General features: G+C 47.1%; 1 protein-coding gene across 1 annotated transcript; it reads right to left on the reverse strand.

Moving 5' to 3' along the window:
* Positions 1-354: 354 nt before the first annotated feature.
* Positions 355-2110, reverse strand: LOC119334070 (zinc finger protein 7-like). Its single transcript, XM_037606733.1, has 2 exons — positions 1978-2110; positions 355-908 (listed from the first exon to the last, which is right to left on the reverse strand). Exons 1-2 carry the CDS (start codon positions 2108-2110, stop codon positions 529-531), a joined length of 513 nt encoding a protein of 170 aa, XP_037462630.1. The 3' UTR covers positions 355-528.
* Positions 2111-13429: the final 11319 nt, after the last annotated feature.

Consider the following 13429-nt stretch of genomic DNA (forward strand, 5'->3'; position numbering starts at 1 on the left):
TTTTTTTCAAATTGTGCACACCCTTCATTTTTTCCCTGGGTCCGCCACTGTCTATGAACATATATGGTTGTCTAATTTTTGGGTCACGAGCTCAACAGTCGCCGCCGGCGTACAGTGTGCCGATAGGTCAGGTCGTGAGAAGGTGGAACCACTGATCCAACCACGTCGGTCTCAGTGTAGATGAGTGGTAAGCTTTCACCAGAGGTAGCTCGGATGGGTGACAGTTTTAGCAACGTGCCTCTTTTTTTTTTCATGGACCTGCCGGAGAAATTGGGGATTTTGTGTTATCCCAAGGAGCAGCAAGGTCTAGAGATTTAATTCCAATACTTAAAAATAATTAGTACTAAGAGCCGATGAATTCAAAGCATGCTCAACATGAGCTTTTTTTCATAGTATATATACCCAACTGGATATTGGAACAAAGAGTTCACGCCAAATAGCCGGACTATGATGTACGGAGTACGTACCTAGCACTGGAAATAAGGGGTGTGGAGCAAGGATTTTAGCAGAGATCATTCGGCCGACCTGTTACAGACGGAGAGACAAGTCCAGCTCGGGGTCGCTCTCCCGGCAGCTGCTGCCGTCCTTGTGCGCCATGACACCACCAGCAGGCTCCTCCGGCATTCGAGCAGCAGCCTTCCTGGCAGGGGAGGGGCGCATCGCGGCGGCGGCATCCCGGCGTCGCTTAGCGACGGCGCGCTCTTGCTTGTGCGCGTTTTGGTGGCCGCCGAGTGCCTGCGAGGTGCGGAACCTGCGGTAGCAGTAGACGCAGAGGAAAAAGCCTGCCTCCGGCGGCACCACACCCACGTCGGCGGCCAGGGTGAGCTCGAGGCTGAGCTCGGCCTGCGCGCTGCTCGCTTGCTCAATTGTGCTTGCTCCTGGTGGTTGTGTGTCGTATTCGCATATGGCTGTGTGTGTGAATGTGAGCTGAGCTAGCTAGCCTAAAATCTTGGAAGCACAAATGGGGTGTGGTGCTAATTGCGCTTGGCACTGTTCTCGGCGATGAGGTCCAGGGCGGCGACGTATGGCCCGCCCGCGGTATCAGCTGCTCAGCTTGTACCCGTCTGATTGGGGTAGGCCGTCACTGATGTACCCTTGTTGCAGTATACTGTCCGGTCCTCTTTCATAGTTTCGAATTTTGAAGCAACTGGCTAGAGCTTGAAGTAAATATGGTATCCGAATAAAAAAGTCTTGATTTTAAAACCCTACCAATGCAGTATTAAAATAAAAAGATTTTGCAGCCTACATCAATCCCACATCTAAGAACTAAAACTACCTAGAAGTGAGGTGATTGTTGAAATACATTGTCCGCCTTTTTTCATCAGTTCAGACTGATGAATGAGCTGGTTATGTGTATAAATTTACAAACAAGATGTTCAGGGTTCAAGACCCAGTAAATGCAACCAAAAAGTTGCGGCCTGCACCTGCTTCTGCTGTCCATTTCATAAACATGAAAGGAACTAGGGAAAGGTTAAACTTTTCCTGTCGATGCACATGAGGTGTTCACGCACTAACACTTTTGTTCGTTGCACGTTCGACAAGCCATCAAACAGAGCATATCTAAATCAGATTAAAATCCAAGTGGAAGGATCATTTCATACCACTCTTCTCGAATACATACATGTAGTGCATGTTCAAGGCATGACCATCGTGTTGATCATCCACTTCATCCCAATTAATTGCAGAATTGATGTTTAGAGCATCTCTAATAGATGTCCTATTTCAGGGCACAAGAGATGTTCTGAATAAAATTTGGGGCATCAAAATGTGATTTTTTTTTGGGCACCAAAAAGGATCCGTCTCAAACAAACATCCAAACCACTTGATAAGATTACACACTTCAATACGAACTCCCAAACATTCGTAGTTTCCAAGATGCAACAATTTAAACATCCAACCATTCAAACTTTTAAAATAGTACTCCAGCGCACATACTACTCATCATTACCGTCGTCAGGCGTGTGTTGACAGTGTTACAAAGCGCCATGGTCTCTTCCTTAGAGGTATTAAAATCCTCACTCTCGTCGCCATCCTCACTCTTGTCGTCATCCTCGCTCTCGTCATCGGACTCGATCTTGATCACCCTATAGGGGGCAGCATCATCCTCCATCATGCGCTCCGCCTTATTGAGCTCATTGTCCCTCTAGAACCACACCGCCTCCGCCTGCACGAGGTGCAGATTTTCCGCAGAGAACCTCTCCATCGCCGTCTCATTGCTCTCACGGGTGTCCTTCTGCTCAAGAACTGTGCGGGTGCCCTCTTCGTCGCGCAGGATGCAATGTTCATAAGTGGACCGATGAACTCCAATAGGTGATGTCGAAGGCGCATGCAGTGAGCCGCGCCAATGAGAAGGTGCCGAGCCAATGGCGCTGGCTATTGCACTGTAGGTCGGCTCCATAGTGGACGGAGTCCTGCAGATGAACGCCGGTAATCCAGTCTTGTTGTTTGATGCGTGTTTCGGCGGCATAGGTATGGTGGCCGTGGCAGAAAATTGGAAGAGGGGGTGCGGCGGTGCAGCACGGAGCGATGACGGTAGCAGCATGATCTGGTCGTCGGGGCGATACGACTCAAGGACGGTGAAATGGGGTGATGCAAAGGCGGGGCGACCGGTTGGAAGAGGGAGGCGATGGATCCATGCGGCGAGGTGGTGCAGCGTTGGCGGGGGTGGCCGGATCTGGCCGGATTTGGTGTGGCGGCGGTGACACTGGAGAGTTTGCGGTTGCGGGAGGCTGCAGGAAGGTTTCGGATGAGGCTTTTGGGCTGCATGCAGCTCTTTTTTTGTTTGCAGCTGCTGCGTGACTGCCATATATTTGCAGACGGCGCTGCCATTTTGTTGGGCTACCATAAAAACGTTCTTGCAAAATTTACTACAAGGGGGGCAGTTGGAACGGCTTTTGTGGCTCCGAATGCCCTAAAAACGGTTGTGCCCTAAAACATATAGCTATCGGAGATGCTCATATGTTTGCCATTGCATGTACGTGAGTAGGGAGGGGAGAGCACGGAAGTGGGAGGTACGTTGAGGCTGTTCGGTTCATTTGATTAGTTTCGTAGACAGATTTCTAAGTTTCAAAAATCATGGTGGTAAGGAACTTTTGTCCTCCAAATACATGGCTTGCTGAAACGCGGCTTGAAATGTAAGAGATGGCTTTGGATAGCTGCCTCTCGCATCCTTGTCTGCGGACTGATCCCTCAGTCTATGAACATTGGCGGACCTAGAGGGTGTGCCGGGTGTGCCGTGGCACACCCAGCATTTTCCAGATATTTTTTACTATATGTCATCTTTTCCTTATTTTGTTGGTTTTACAGTACTATAACTAATTCATCTGAAGCCGTACACGTATATTTAAATCTAGCAAACCATAGAAGCAGCTTGATTGATTTTTCTACTATCAGCACTACGTGTGTGTCCAGCCAAAGACTCCTATAGATACATGAGCCCGGAAGAAGCTAGCTAGATCAATTCCATCGATCAATTCAACGAAAACTCTAGGGGCGACTCGTGTAGATTGCAAACAATGAAAAAGGAAAAAAAATAGGATTCTTGAATCTACCACGTTATTTTTCGAGACAATTTCGATCTACCACGGGATATTTCCAACGTTTCTTTTTGCAAAAAGGATCAACTCAATTATAAAGATTAATCGGAAGTACAAAACACCTCAAGCGTAATAAAAATTACATCGAGGTCCATGGACCACCGAATGACCAGCCGCCGCCAGAACGAGCCGCCGCTATCGCCGCTCCCTACCGGAGCCGGTCTGACCTTGTCAATGACAGCTGGGAAGTATTTGTGCACGTGCCCCTAAGGACAAGCGCCCCAGAGCCGCAGTCATCGCCGTTGAATCCTTTAATAGATCTGAAGAACCTGACACCAAATATCGCCGTTGCGTGCGCACGTCAAGAAAACCTAACCTCGCCGCCCCGAGAAACTGGCAGGGATCTACGCCGGAGCTCCGTCTAATCCGTCCCAACGGACAAACTTGAGGAGGGTCGTAGCCCGGAAGACTGACTCGATGAATAAGCACCGCCATACGTCCAAACACCGCCCCTACGAGGACTAAAATCATACCTATCTATTAGTGAGATTCGAGACACGAGAAATCCCCTCCCCTCCACCGGCTGCCGGAGCGGCGGGCGAAGGGGAGGCAAATCCACGGACTCGCCGGTGAAGATCGAAGGAAGGAAGACTTTCCCTAATCGCCTTGCGAGAGGGGAAAGAAAATCTAGGTATAACAAGATTTGATATTTTCAACGTTGACCCATAAATTTTCTCCCGCATTCGTCCATGGACAAATCAGGATCGGTCCATGGACACAAATGCGGGAGCCAGCCATCCAAACCTAATCACCCGGCTCGACTGCTCGTCTGTGTTTTGGACATCGCCGCTCCCCGTTCTTCCCTCCTCTCGGCCGCTCGCATTGTCGCCCGGTCCCTTCCCCTCCTTTCTCCACCGGCCATCCGCCCCGAAATGCTTGCCATTGACCAGCTGGATGCATGGATCACCCGCATCAGTTGCCCTTTAGTCCGTGAAAATAGGACATTGCAGTCCATTTAAGCCCACATTCTTGTTTGTTTAATGACATAAAAACTATTTATCCTTTGAACAGAACAACGGTCACCATTTTGTTGTAATTGTTGGACACCTCTTGTTTTGTTGTACTTGCATAACTCAAGACAAAGAGGATTGGTAATATTATGTCCATTTTGTTGAAAACATGAGTTCAAATAAAGAAGGTTGCAGCTGAAGGGCAAACCAAAGGTATTCTTGTGTCTCTTTCATAATTATTTGTATTGTAATTTTGCAAATTTGAAATTATTTACTGAAACGTAATATTGTGAGACTTGATTGAGCTATTTGTGTTATTCTTTTGCCATATATGATATGACACTTAGATTAGGCTGATTTTTTTCAAATTGTGCACACCCTTCATTTTTTCTCTGGGTCCGCCACTGTCTATGAACATATATGGTTGTCTAATTTTTGGGTCACGAGCTCAACAGTCGCCGCCGGCGTACAGTGTGCCGATAGGTCAGGTCGTGAGAAGGTGGAACCACTGATCCAACCACGTCGGTCTCAGTGTAGATGAGTGGTAAGCTTTCACCAGAGGTAGCTCGGATGGGTGACAGTTTTAGCAACGTGCCTCTTTTTTTTTCATGGACCTGCCTTTGGCTGTCTAGCATGATTGGCGACGGACAAGCCTAGCAGGGAGCCGTTTAGACCTTCCATATGATGCCAAGGCTGCAGCAGCTGCAAAATAAGAGAGAAATCTTTATTTGGTCTTTTCTTAAAATTTGCTTCCTTTTTTGTCCCAAATAAAATTTTCTTTTCTTTTTGACACTCAAATTTTATTTTGTTCCCTCATTGACATTTCCGTCTCCTTAAGTCAGTAACAATGTTAAGTGTGTGGTGGAAAGACTATTTTGCCCCTAATGCACTATGTGACTGTCTAGAATATTTAAGTAAAAAAACAATCACTGATTTTATGAAATATGTTTACTGATGTTTTCCATATATATATATGCACTTGAATAAAAAATCCCTTAACTAAAGGGATCCGTGCGTACAGTTCCAGTATCAACTCCGTGCCACGTGCACCGCCCTCCACCAAGTACCAGTTGCACGCCTCGCGCAGGCTGCCGGATCGCGGCGCTCGGGTTCAGCCCGAGAGTCACGGCCACCAACCACTGGCGTAGCAGCAGTCGCACTTGCTGGCGGCCGAGATGCACCAACGCCTTCGCCACCTAGCACAGCTAACTACCTAGCCCGGCTGGCTCGATCCGTCTTGATCAATCAATGCTAGCACAGCTAGCTTTGATATGTAGCCCGGCGAGTTGCACACGTACACAACTCCTATGCCTTCTTTTAGCTACCGTGGTGTAGTGACACCAGTCCTACACGCACACATACACGCACAAGTAATCAAGCATACATGTATGTGATGCTACTGTCGTGTTTAACACCAACAAAAGCAACCGCGACCGGCGAGCAGTGCTGGAACGCGTGCATGGGCACACGTTGTTCCATGGATGCCGAGGTCGATGATCCATCACCCTCCGCCCCGCCATGAGCAACATCAGCATCGCCCCGGGGTGGGAAATAAGGAGAGAAGTTTGGTCATGGGGTTTCTTCTTCTTTTTACTTGGAGCTAAAGCAGGGGTAAAAAAGACTTTTTGAATTACACCTGACAGTGTTAGTGGTCAAAAGTGATGGAAATGTTACTAAAGGAAGAAAATAAAGTTCAGGTGTCAAAAAGAGAAAAAATATTTTTATAGGGCAAAAAAGGAAGCATATTTTAAAAAAGAGCTAAATAACGAATTCTCTCGCAAAATAAGGCTGCAGCTGAGCCAGCCAGGTAGCGGCTAGTGTCCACTTATTGTGACGAATCAACGAGAAAAATCTGGCATGCTGAGCCAGCCAGAGAGGCTGCCTGGAGCTTCCAGAGTAGTAATACCATTTTACCGTATGGGGTGTAGAGCATCTTTAGCAGACCCCGCATTCCGTTCTGACCCGCAAAATAACCGCCAAAATGCGGGTCGGGATGGAAAAACCTGCTCGACCAGACCCCGCATCCCGCCCAGGCTCGCAATATTTTTGCGGGGCGCGATAAAACATTTCCCCAACCTCTAGATTCATGGGCTAGAAAGACGACCCGAGCTCAGCCCTTATCCGCAGCGAGACTTGGCGGGAGGGACATTTCCGCACGGCCTTTCTCGCTCCCCCGACCCTCCGCCACCATTGCCCCGCCACCGCACGCTCCGGTGCATCTTCCCCGGCCGTCCTTCGCCGCCATGGCTGACTCCCTGCTGTCCCCCGTCACCATCGAGGTCGCACACGCTCCTTCTCCTCGGGCGGATCTCGTCAAAGGCCATGTTGGCCCCGCCGTCACCCAAGGTAACACCGCGCCTGCCTGCAAGCGGCAGGGCAACGTGGTCGTGCAGGGCGGGAATCCGGCAGCCCCCGCCGCGAAGGCCCGCGCTCCGGGCGCCAACGCTGCTGTGCGATCTCGGCCGGCGGCGGAGAGGGTCGCCAAGGCCGCCGGCAGCAAGAGGAAGAGGGTTCCGCCTACAAAGAAGTCGCCTCCTTCATCTGCTCACTCCGCGCCCGGAAAGAGGTGCCCCGGCGATGCCGCTCAACGGTGCTGCTCCCCCCCCCCACGCAAGCGAGGTGTTTAACGAAATGGACGGAAGGTATGCATCTTTCAGTCATGGCAATTTTCTTTGCTTACGCCATTTTGCAATAGCTCGTGACTTGTTGTCGCTCACTATAGCGGTGGTTCGAACAATGCAACTGCCGAGTTCGTGAATTTGTTGGACACCAACGCCGTTGACATTGATCAAGCCCCATTCACCGCATTCGACTACAATGAAACGGAGGGCGGCGTGGACGATCATGGTTGTGAGGAGGAAATAGAGGAGATCGAAGCGGAAGTGTATGAGCAATCGCAAAAAAAAATTAGGAAATGTCAGAGATTAAAGAAGTACACGATCTTCGAAGATCAAGTTCTAATCAATGCGTGGAGTGCGGTATCTCTTGATGCATGCACGAGTACATCTCAAACCGCCAAGAGGTATTGGCAAAGGGTCGAGGATCAATACTTCCGCATGATGGCAGAGTACCCCAATAGGACTCCACACACATTTCGGTCCCTTCAAGGGCGTTGGGAGGTGATCAAGCCTATGTGCAGCCGTGGGGCAACTTGCTTGGAGCAAGTACGCAATGCACCTCCAAGTGGAACCATGGAATCCAACTATGTGTGTTTGTTTTGCCTTTCTGCAAGTTGTGCATCATCATATTTGCATCATATGAAATGATCGCACCATTTCACTTTGTTCACATTGTGTAGGACAAGATTTCCCAACATAGATACAAAGACATGGAAGTTTCGGAAGGCAAGTTCTTCAAACTAGAGCATTTTTGTGACTTGCTCCAAAAGTGCGAGAAGTGGAAGTTAATCGACAAAAATCCCCACCGATGAGAGGATCACTTAAAACATGGATGAAGATGAGGATGATGATGGCCCAATAAATTTGAACAAGCCCGATGGCGACAAGAAGACTAAGGAGAAGATGAAGAGAGAGAAAGAAGCACCGAGCTTGAGGGAGAAGATTGATGCCATGGTGCAATCAAACGAATTGATGATGTTGAAGTCGTTGGAGATCAAGAAATAGTTGGCCAAGAAAAAGGCAAAGGAGAAGCAAGAAAAGTGGCAATTGCTCAAGGAAGAGGGGCTGCGCAAAGCGGCCATTGAGGAGAGAAGAGCACGCGCCGTTGAAAACAAATCCATGTCCAAGTTGCTCGCCAAAGAGAACAAGATCCACTAGTAGAAAACAGGGCTTTGGTCCAGGCCAGGTCAGCCCATTAGTCCCGGTTCAGTCCAGAACCAGGACCAATGGGGGCATTGGACCCGGTTCGTGAGCCCAGGGGGCCGGCCGGGCCACGTGGGCCATTGGTCCCGGTTCATCTGGACCTTTTGGTCCCGGTTGGTGGGACGAACCGGGACCAATGGGCTTCACTCCTAGCCCACCACCATTGGTCCCGGTTGGTGGCTTGAACCGGGACCAAAGGCTCCTCTTTTGTCCCGGTTCATGCCACCAACGGGGACCAATGAGGTGCCTATATATACCCCCTCGCGTAAGAGCAGAGCACACTGCTCTGTTTTTTTCTGGCCGAGGGGGAGAGGGCTTGGTGGTGCTCTAGCTCACCTCCTATGCACACAAGGTGTTCGATGGAATGCGAATGCCCGAGCCACACTACTTAAGCTTTCTCCTCTCCAAGCTCGACCTCCAAGCTCCATTTTCCTCAATATTTGTCTAGGTTTAGCGGTCCGTCACGCCCCGTCCCCGTCTTCATCACCGTCGATCACCTGCGCCGAGCTCATCGCCGGCACCACCGTGGTGAGCCTCTTGTTCTTATCTTGTTTCTGAAAGGAAAAATATTCTTACTTGTATGTTTACATAGATACTTGTATTATTTTCTTACTTTTATTATTGCATCTTATATAGTGCGATGGTTTTGGTATCTGCCCCCGTCGGCCCTCATCCTGTCTATAATTCGGATGTGGTATATATATTATCTTTATAACTATTGGTTCATTATTGTTTATGAAAATTATGCCGACCAACGTGACATAGATTTTATTTATGTAGGATTTATGTGAATCGGAAATGCCAACCGACCCTATTGTCGAGAGGTTAAATTTAGTTGAAGAAGAAAACAATTTGTTGAAGGAAAAAATAAAAAAATTGAGGAGGAGAAGATGATATTGGAGTTGCATGTTGCGGATATCGTCGATGATCACAAGATCAAGATGGATGCAATGCGCTTGAAGATTAGAAAGATTAGAAAATATGCCATTCATACCGATGCTTGGTATCATTATGTTGTTGGATCAATTGTTAAGTTGGTTACGATTATGATCGCATTTGTTTTTGCATTGAAATGTTTTACATAGTTTCAATGTATGGTTTAATTAATTAGATGCTCTGGAGAGCTATATGTTGTTAGATGAGAACTGTGTATGCACTTTGGTTTTAATGTGATGATGAACTTCTATTAATTTGGACACTTAATTATATATAATGCACGCAGATGAACCGGCAATGGATGTACGGTGACAGACACACCTCCGAGTACATTAAGGGCATGCATGAGTTTCTCGATGCGGCTGAGGCAAACAAGCAGAATGGTTTTATGTGTTGTCCAGGCACTGAATGTGGGAATACGAGGTCTTACTCTAACCGGAAAATCCTTCACTCCCACCTGCTTTACAAGGGTTTCATGCCACACTATAATGTTTGGACGAGGCACGAAGAAATAGGGGTTATGATGGAAGACAGCGAAGAAGAAGAGTACGATGACAACTATGTGCCCCCTGAATACGGTGATGCTGCAACGGGGGGAGCTAGTGAAGATCAAGAGGAACCAGACGATGTGCCCAATGATGCTGCAACGGGTGAAGCTGCTGAAGATCAAGAGGAACCAGACGATGTGCCCAATGATGATGATCTCCGCCAGGTCATTGTCGATGCAAGGACCCAATGCGAAAGTCAAAAGGAGAAGCTGAAGTTCGATCGCATGTTAGAGGATCACAAAAAAGGGTTGTACCCCAAATACGAAGATGGCAACACAAAACTCGGTACCGTACTGGAATTGCTGCAGTGGAAGGCAGAGAATGCTGTGGCTGACAAAGGATTTGAGAAGCTACTGAAAATATTGAAGAAGAAGCTTCCAAAGGATAACGAATTGCCCGACAGTACATACGCAGCAAAGAAGGTCGTATGCCCTCTAGGATTGGAGGTGGAGAAGATACATGCATGCCCTAATGACTGCATCCTCTACCGCGGTGCATACAAGGATCTGAACGCATGCCCGGTATGCGGTGCATTGCGGTATAAGATCAGACGAGATGACCCTCGTGATGTTGACGGCGAGCCCCCCAGGAAGAGGGTTCCTGCGAAGGTGATGTGGTATGCTCCTATAATACCATGGTTGAATGCGATGGCACAGTGAGGACCAGAAGAAAGACGAGAAGTTGAGAGCACCCGCTGACAGGTCGTAGTGGAGAAAAATCGAGAGAAAGTACTGGGATGAGTTTGCAAAGGACCCAAAGAATGTATGGTTTTCTTTAAGCGCGGATGGCATTAATCCTTTCAGGGAGCAGAGCAACAATCATAACACCTGGCCCGTGACTCTATGTATGTATAACCTTCCTCCTTGGATGTGCATGAAGCGGAAGTTCATTATGATGCCAGTACTCATCCAAGGCCCTAAGCAACCCGGCAATGACATTGATGTGTACCTAAGGCCATTAGTTGAAGAACTTTTACAGTTGTGGAATGGAAACGGTGTACGTACGTGGGATGAGCACAGACAGGAGGAATTTAACCTAAAGGCGTTGCTGTTCGTGACCATCAACGATTGGCCCGCTCTCAGTAACCTTTTAGGACAGACATACAAAGGATACCACGCATGCACGCACTGTTTAGATGACACTGAAAGTATATACCTGGACAAATGCAGGAAGAATGTGTACCTAGGCCATCGTCGATTTCTTCCGACCAACCATCAATGTCGAAAGAAAGGCAAGCATTTCAAAGGCGAGGCAGATCACCGGAAGAAGCCCGCCATGCGTACCGGTGATCACGTACTTGCTATGGTCAATGATTTATATTTTGGAATGGGTCCCAACGGACTAGCTGTTCCGAATGACGCTGAGGGACACGCACCTATGTGGAAGAAGAAATCTATATTTTGGGACCTACCCTACTGGAAAGACCTAGAGGTCCGCTCTTCAATCGACGTGATGCACGTGATGAAGAACCTTTGCGTGAACCTGCTAGGCTTCTTGGGCATGTATGGGAAGACAAAAGACACACCTGAGGCATGGGAGGACCTGCAACGTTTGCACGAAAAAGACGGCATGCCTCCGAAGCAGTATAAAGGTCCTGCCAGCTACGCTCTTACGAAAGAAGAGAAAGAAATCTTCTTTGAATGCCTGCTCAGTATGAAGATCACGACTGGCTTCTCGCCGAATATAAAGGGAATAATAAATATGCCAGAGAAAAAGTTTCAGAACCTAAAGTCTCATGACTGCCACGTGATTATGACGCAACTGCTTCCGGTTGCATTGAGGGGGCTTCTACCAGAAAACGTCCGATTAGCCATTGTGAAGCTATGTGCATTCCTCAATGCAATCTCTCAGAAGGTGATCGATCCAGAAATCGTACCAAGGCTAAGGAGTGATGTGGCGCAATGTCTTGTCAGTTTCGAGATGGTGTTCCCACCATCCTTCTTCAATATCATGATGCACGTCCTAGTTCATCTAGTCGACGAGATTGTCATCCTGGGGCCCGTATTTCTACACAATATGTTCCCCTTTGAGAGGTTCATGGGAGTCCTAAAGAAATATGTCTGTAACCGCGCTAGGCCAGAAGGAAGCATCTCCATGGGCCATCAAACATAGGATGTTATCGGGTTTTGTGTTGACTTCATTCCTGGCCTTAAGAAGATAGGTCTCCCTAAATCGCGGTATGAGGGGAGACTGACTGGAAAAGGCACTCTTGGAAGTGACTCGATAATATGCAGGGACGGATATTCTTGGTCTCAAGCACACTACACAGTTCTACAGAACTCTACCTTGGTGACCCTGTATGTCGATGAACACAAGAATAGTCTGCGCTCCAAACACCCGGAGCAGTGCAACGACTGGATTACATGTGAACACATCAGGACTTTCAGCAGTTGGTTGGAAACACGTCTCAGAGGTGACAACAATGTTTGTGATGAGTTGTACTTGTTGTCCAGGGGACCATCTTTGACTGTATTGACTTACAAAGGATAGGAGATAAATGAGAATACATTTTACACGATCGCCAAGATCAAAAGAGCAATAACCAAAACAGCGGTGTCTGCTTTGATGCAGCAACCGAGAGCGGAAAGGACACATATTATGGTTACATAGTGGACATATGGGAACTTGACTACGGACATGATTTTAAGGTCCCTTTGTTTAAGTGCAAATGCGCCAATCTGTCAGGCGGCGGGGTGCAGGTAGACCCATAGTACGGAATGACAACAGTGGATCTGGAAAATCTTGGGTACACTGACGAACCGTTCGTCCTAGCCAATGATGTGGCACAGATTATCTATGTGAAGGACATGTCTACCAAACCGAGAAAAAGAAAAGATAAGGAAGCGAATACATCATACGATGAGCCAAAGCGCCACATAGTTCTTTCAGGAAAAAGGGACATCCTGGGAGTGGACGGTAAGACTGACATGTCTGAAGATTATGAAAAGTTTCATGAAATTCCTCCCTTCAATGTCAAGGCTGACCCAAGCATCCTGATAAATGATGAAGATTATCCATGGTTACGGCGCAATAAGCAAATGACACAAGTGAAGAAAAAGTGAAGACTTTCTCCCGCAACTATTATGATGATACCATGCCAACTTTGTAACACACGAGTATGCTATGCCAACGTTTTCAGAGTTCATTTGAAAACTGTGAATTTAGGTCGAATTTTCTCTATAGGTGCATCTATGTTCATTTTTTTAGTAAAGTTAATCACAAACTTGTGATTCACACAAATTTCAAAGAATTCAGATTTTAACTATTTAAATTTGAAAACTAATGGCACTAACAGAAAGTTTATAATTCTTCCAAAACTAATGGCACTAACAAAATGTTTATAATTATGCTGACCTAAATGCAAAAAGAAATAAAAAATAAAGCAAAAAACAAAAGAAAACAAATAATGTAGAAAACAAAACAAAAAATCTGGAAAACAAAAAAAATAGCAACAATAAGTATTTTTTTTGTAAATAGAAACAAAATAAAATAATTAAAGCAACAAAGAAAAAAAAACTAAAAAGTGTTTTCAAATTTGAAAACTAATGGCACTAACAGAAAGTTTATAATTTTTCTAA

The sequence above is a fragment of the Triticum dicoccoides genome, chromosome 7A, assembly GCF_002162155.2.
Source record: "Triticum dicoccoides isolate Atlit2015 ecotype Zavitan chromosome 7A, WEW_v2.0, whole genome shotgun sequence".
Lineage (NCBI taxonomy): Eukaryota > Viridiplantae > Streptophyta > Magnoliopsida > Poales > Poaceae > Triticum > Triticum dicoccoides.

Bases quoted from the DNA above. Each gene is read 5' to 3' on its own strand.
- LOC119334070 (XM_037606733.1), bottom strand. From the start codon at position 2,110: ATGGAGGATGATGCTGCCCCCTATAGGGTGATCAAGATCGAGTCCGAT. The intron at 909-1,977 runs GTAACACTGTCA...TCACACACACAG, and splicing joins GGAAGAGACCATGGCGCTTT to CCATATGCGAATACGACACA.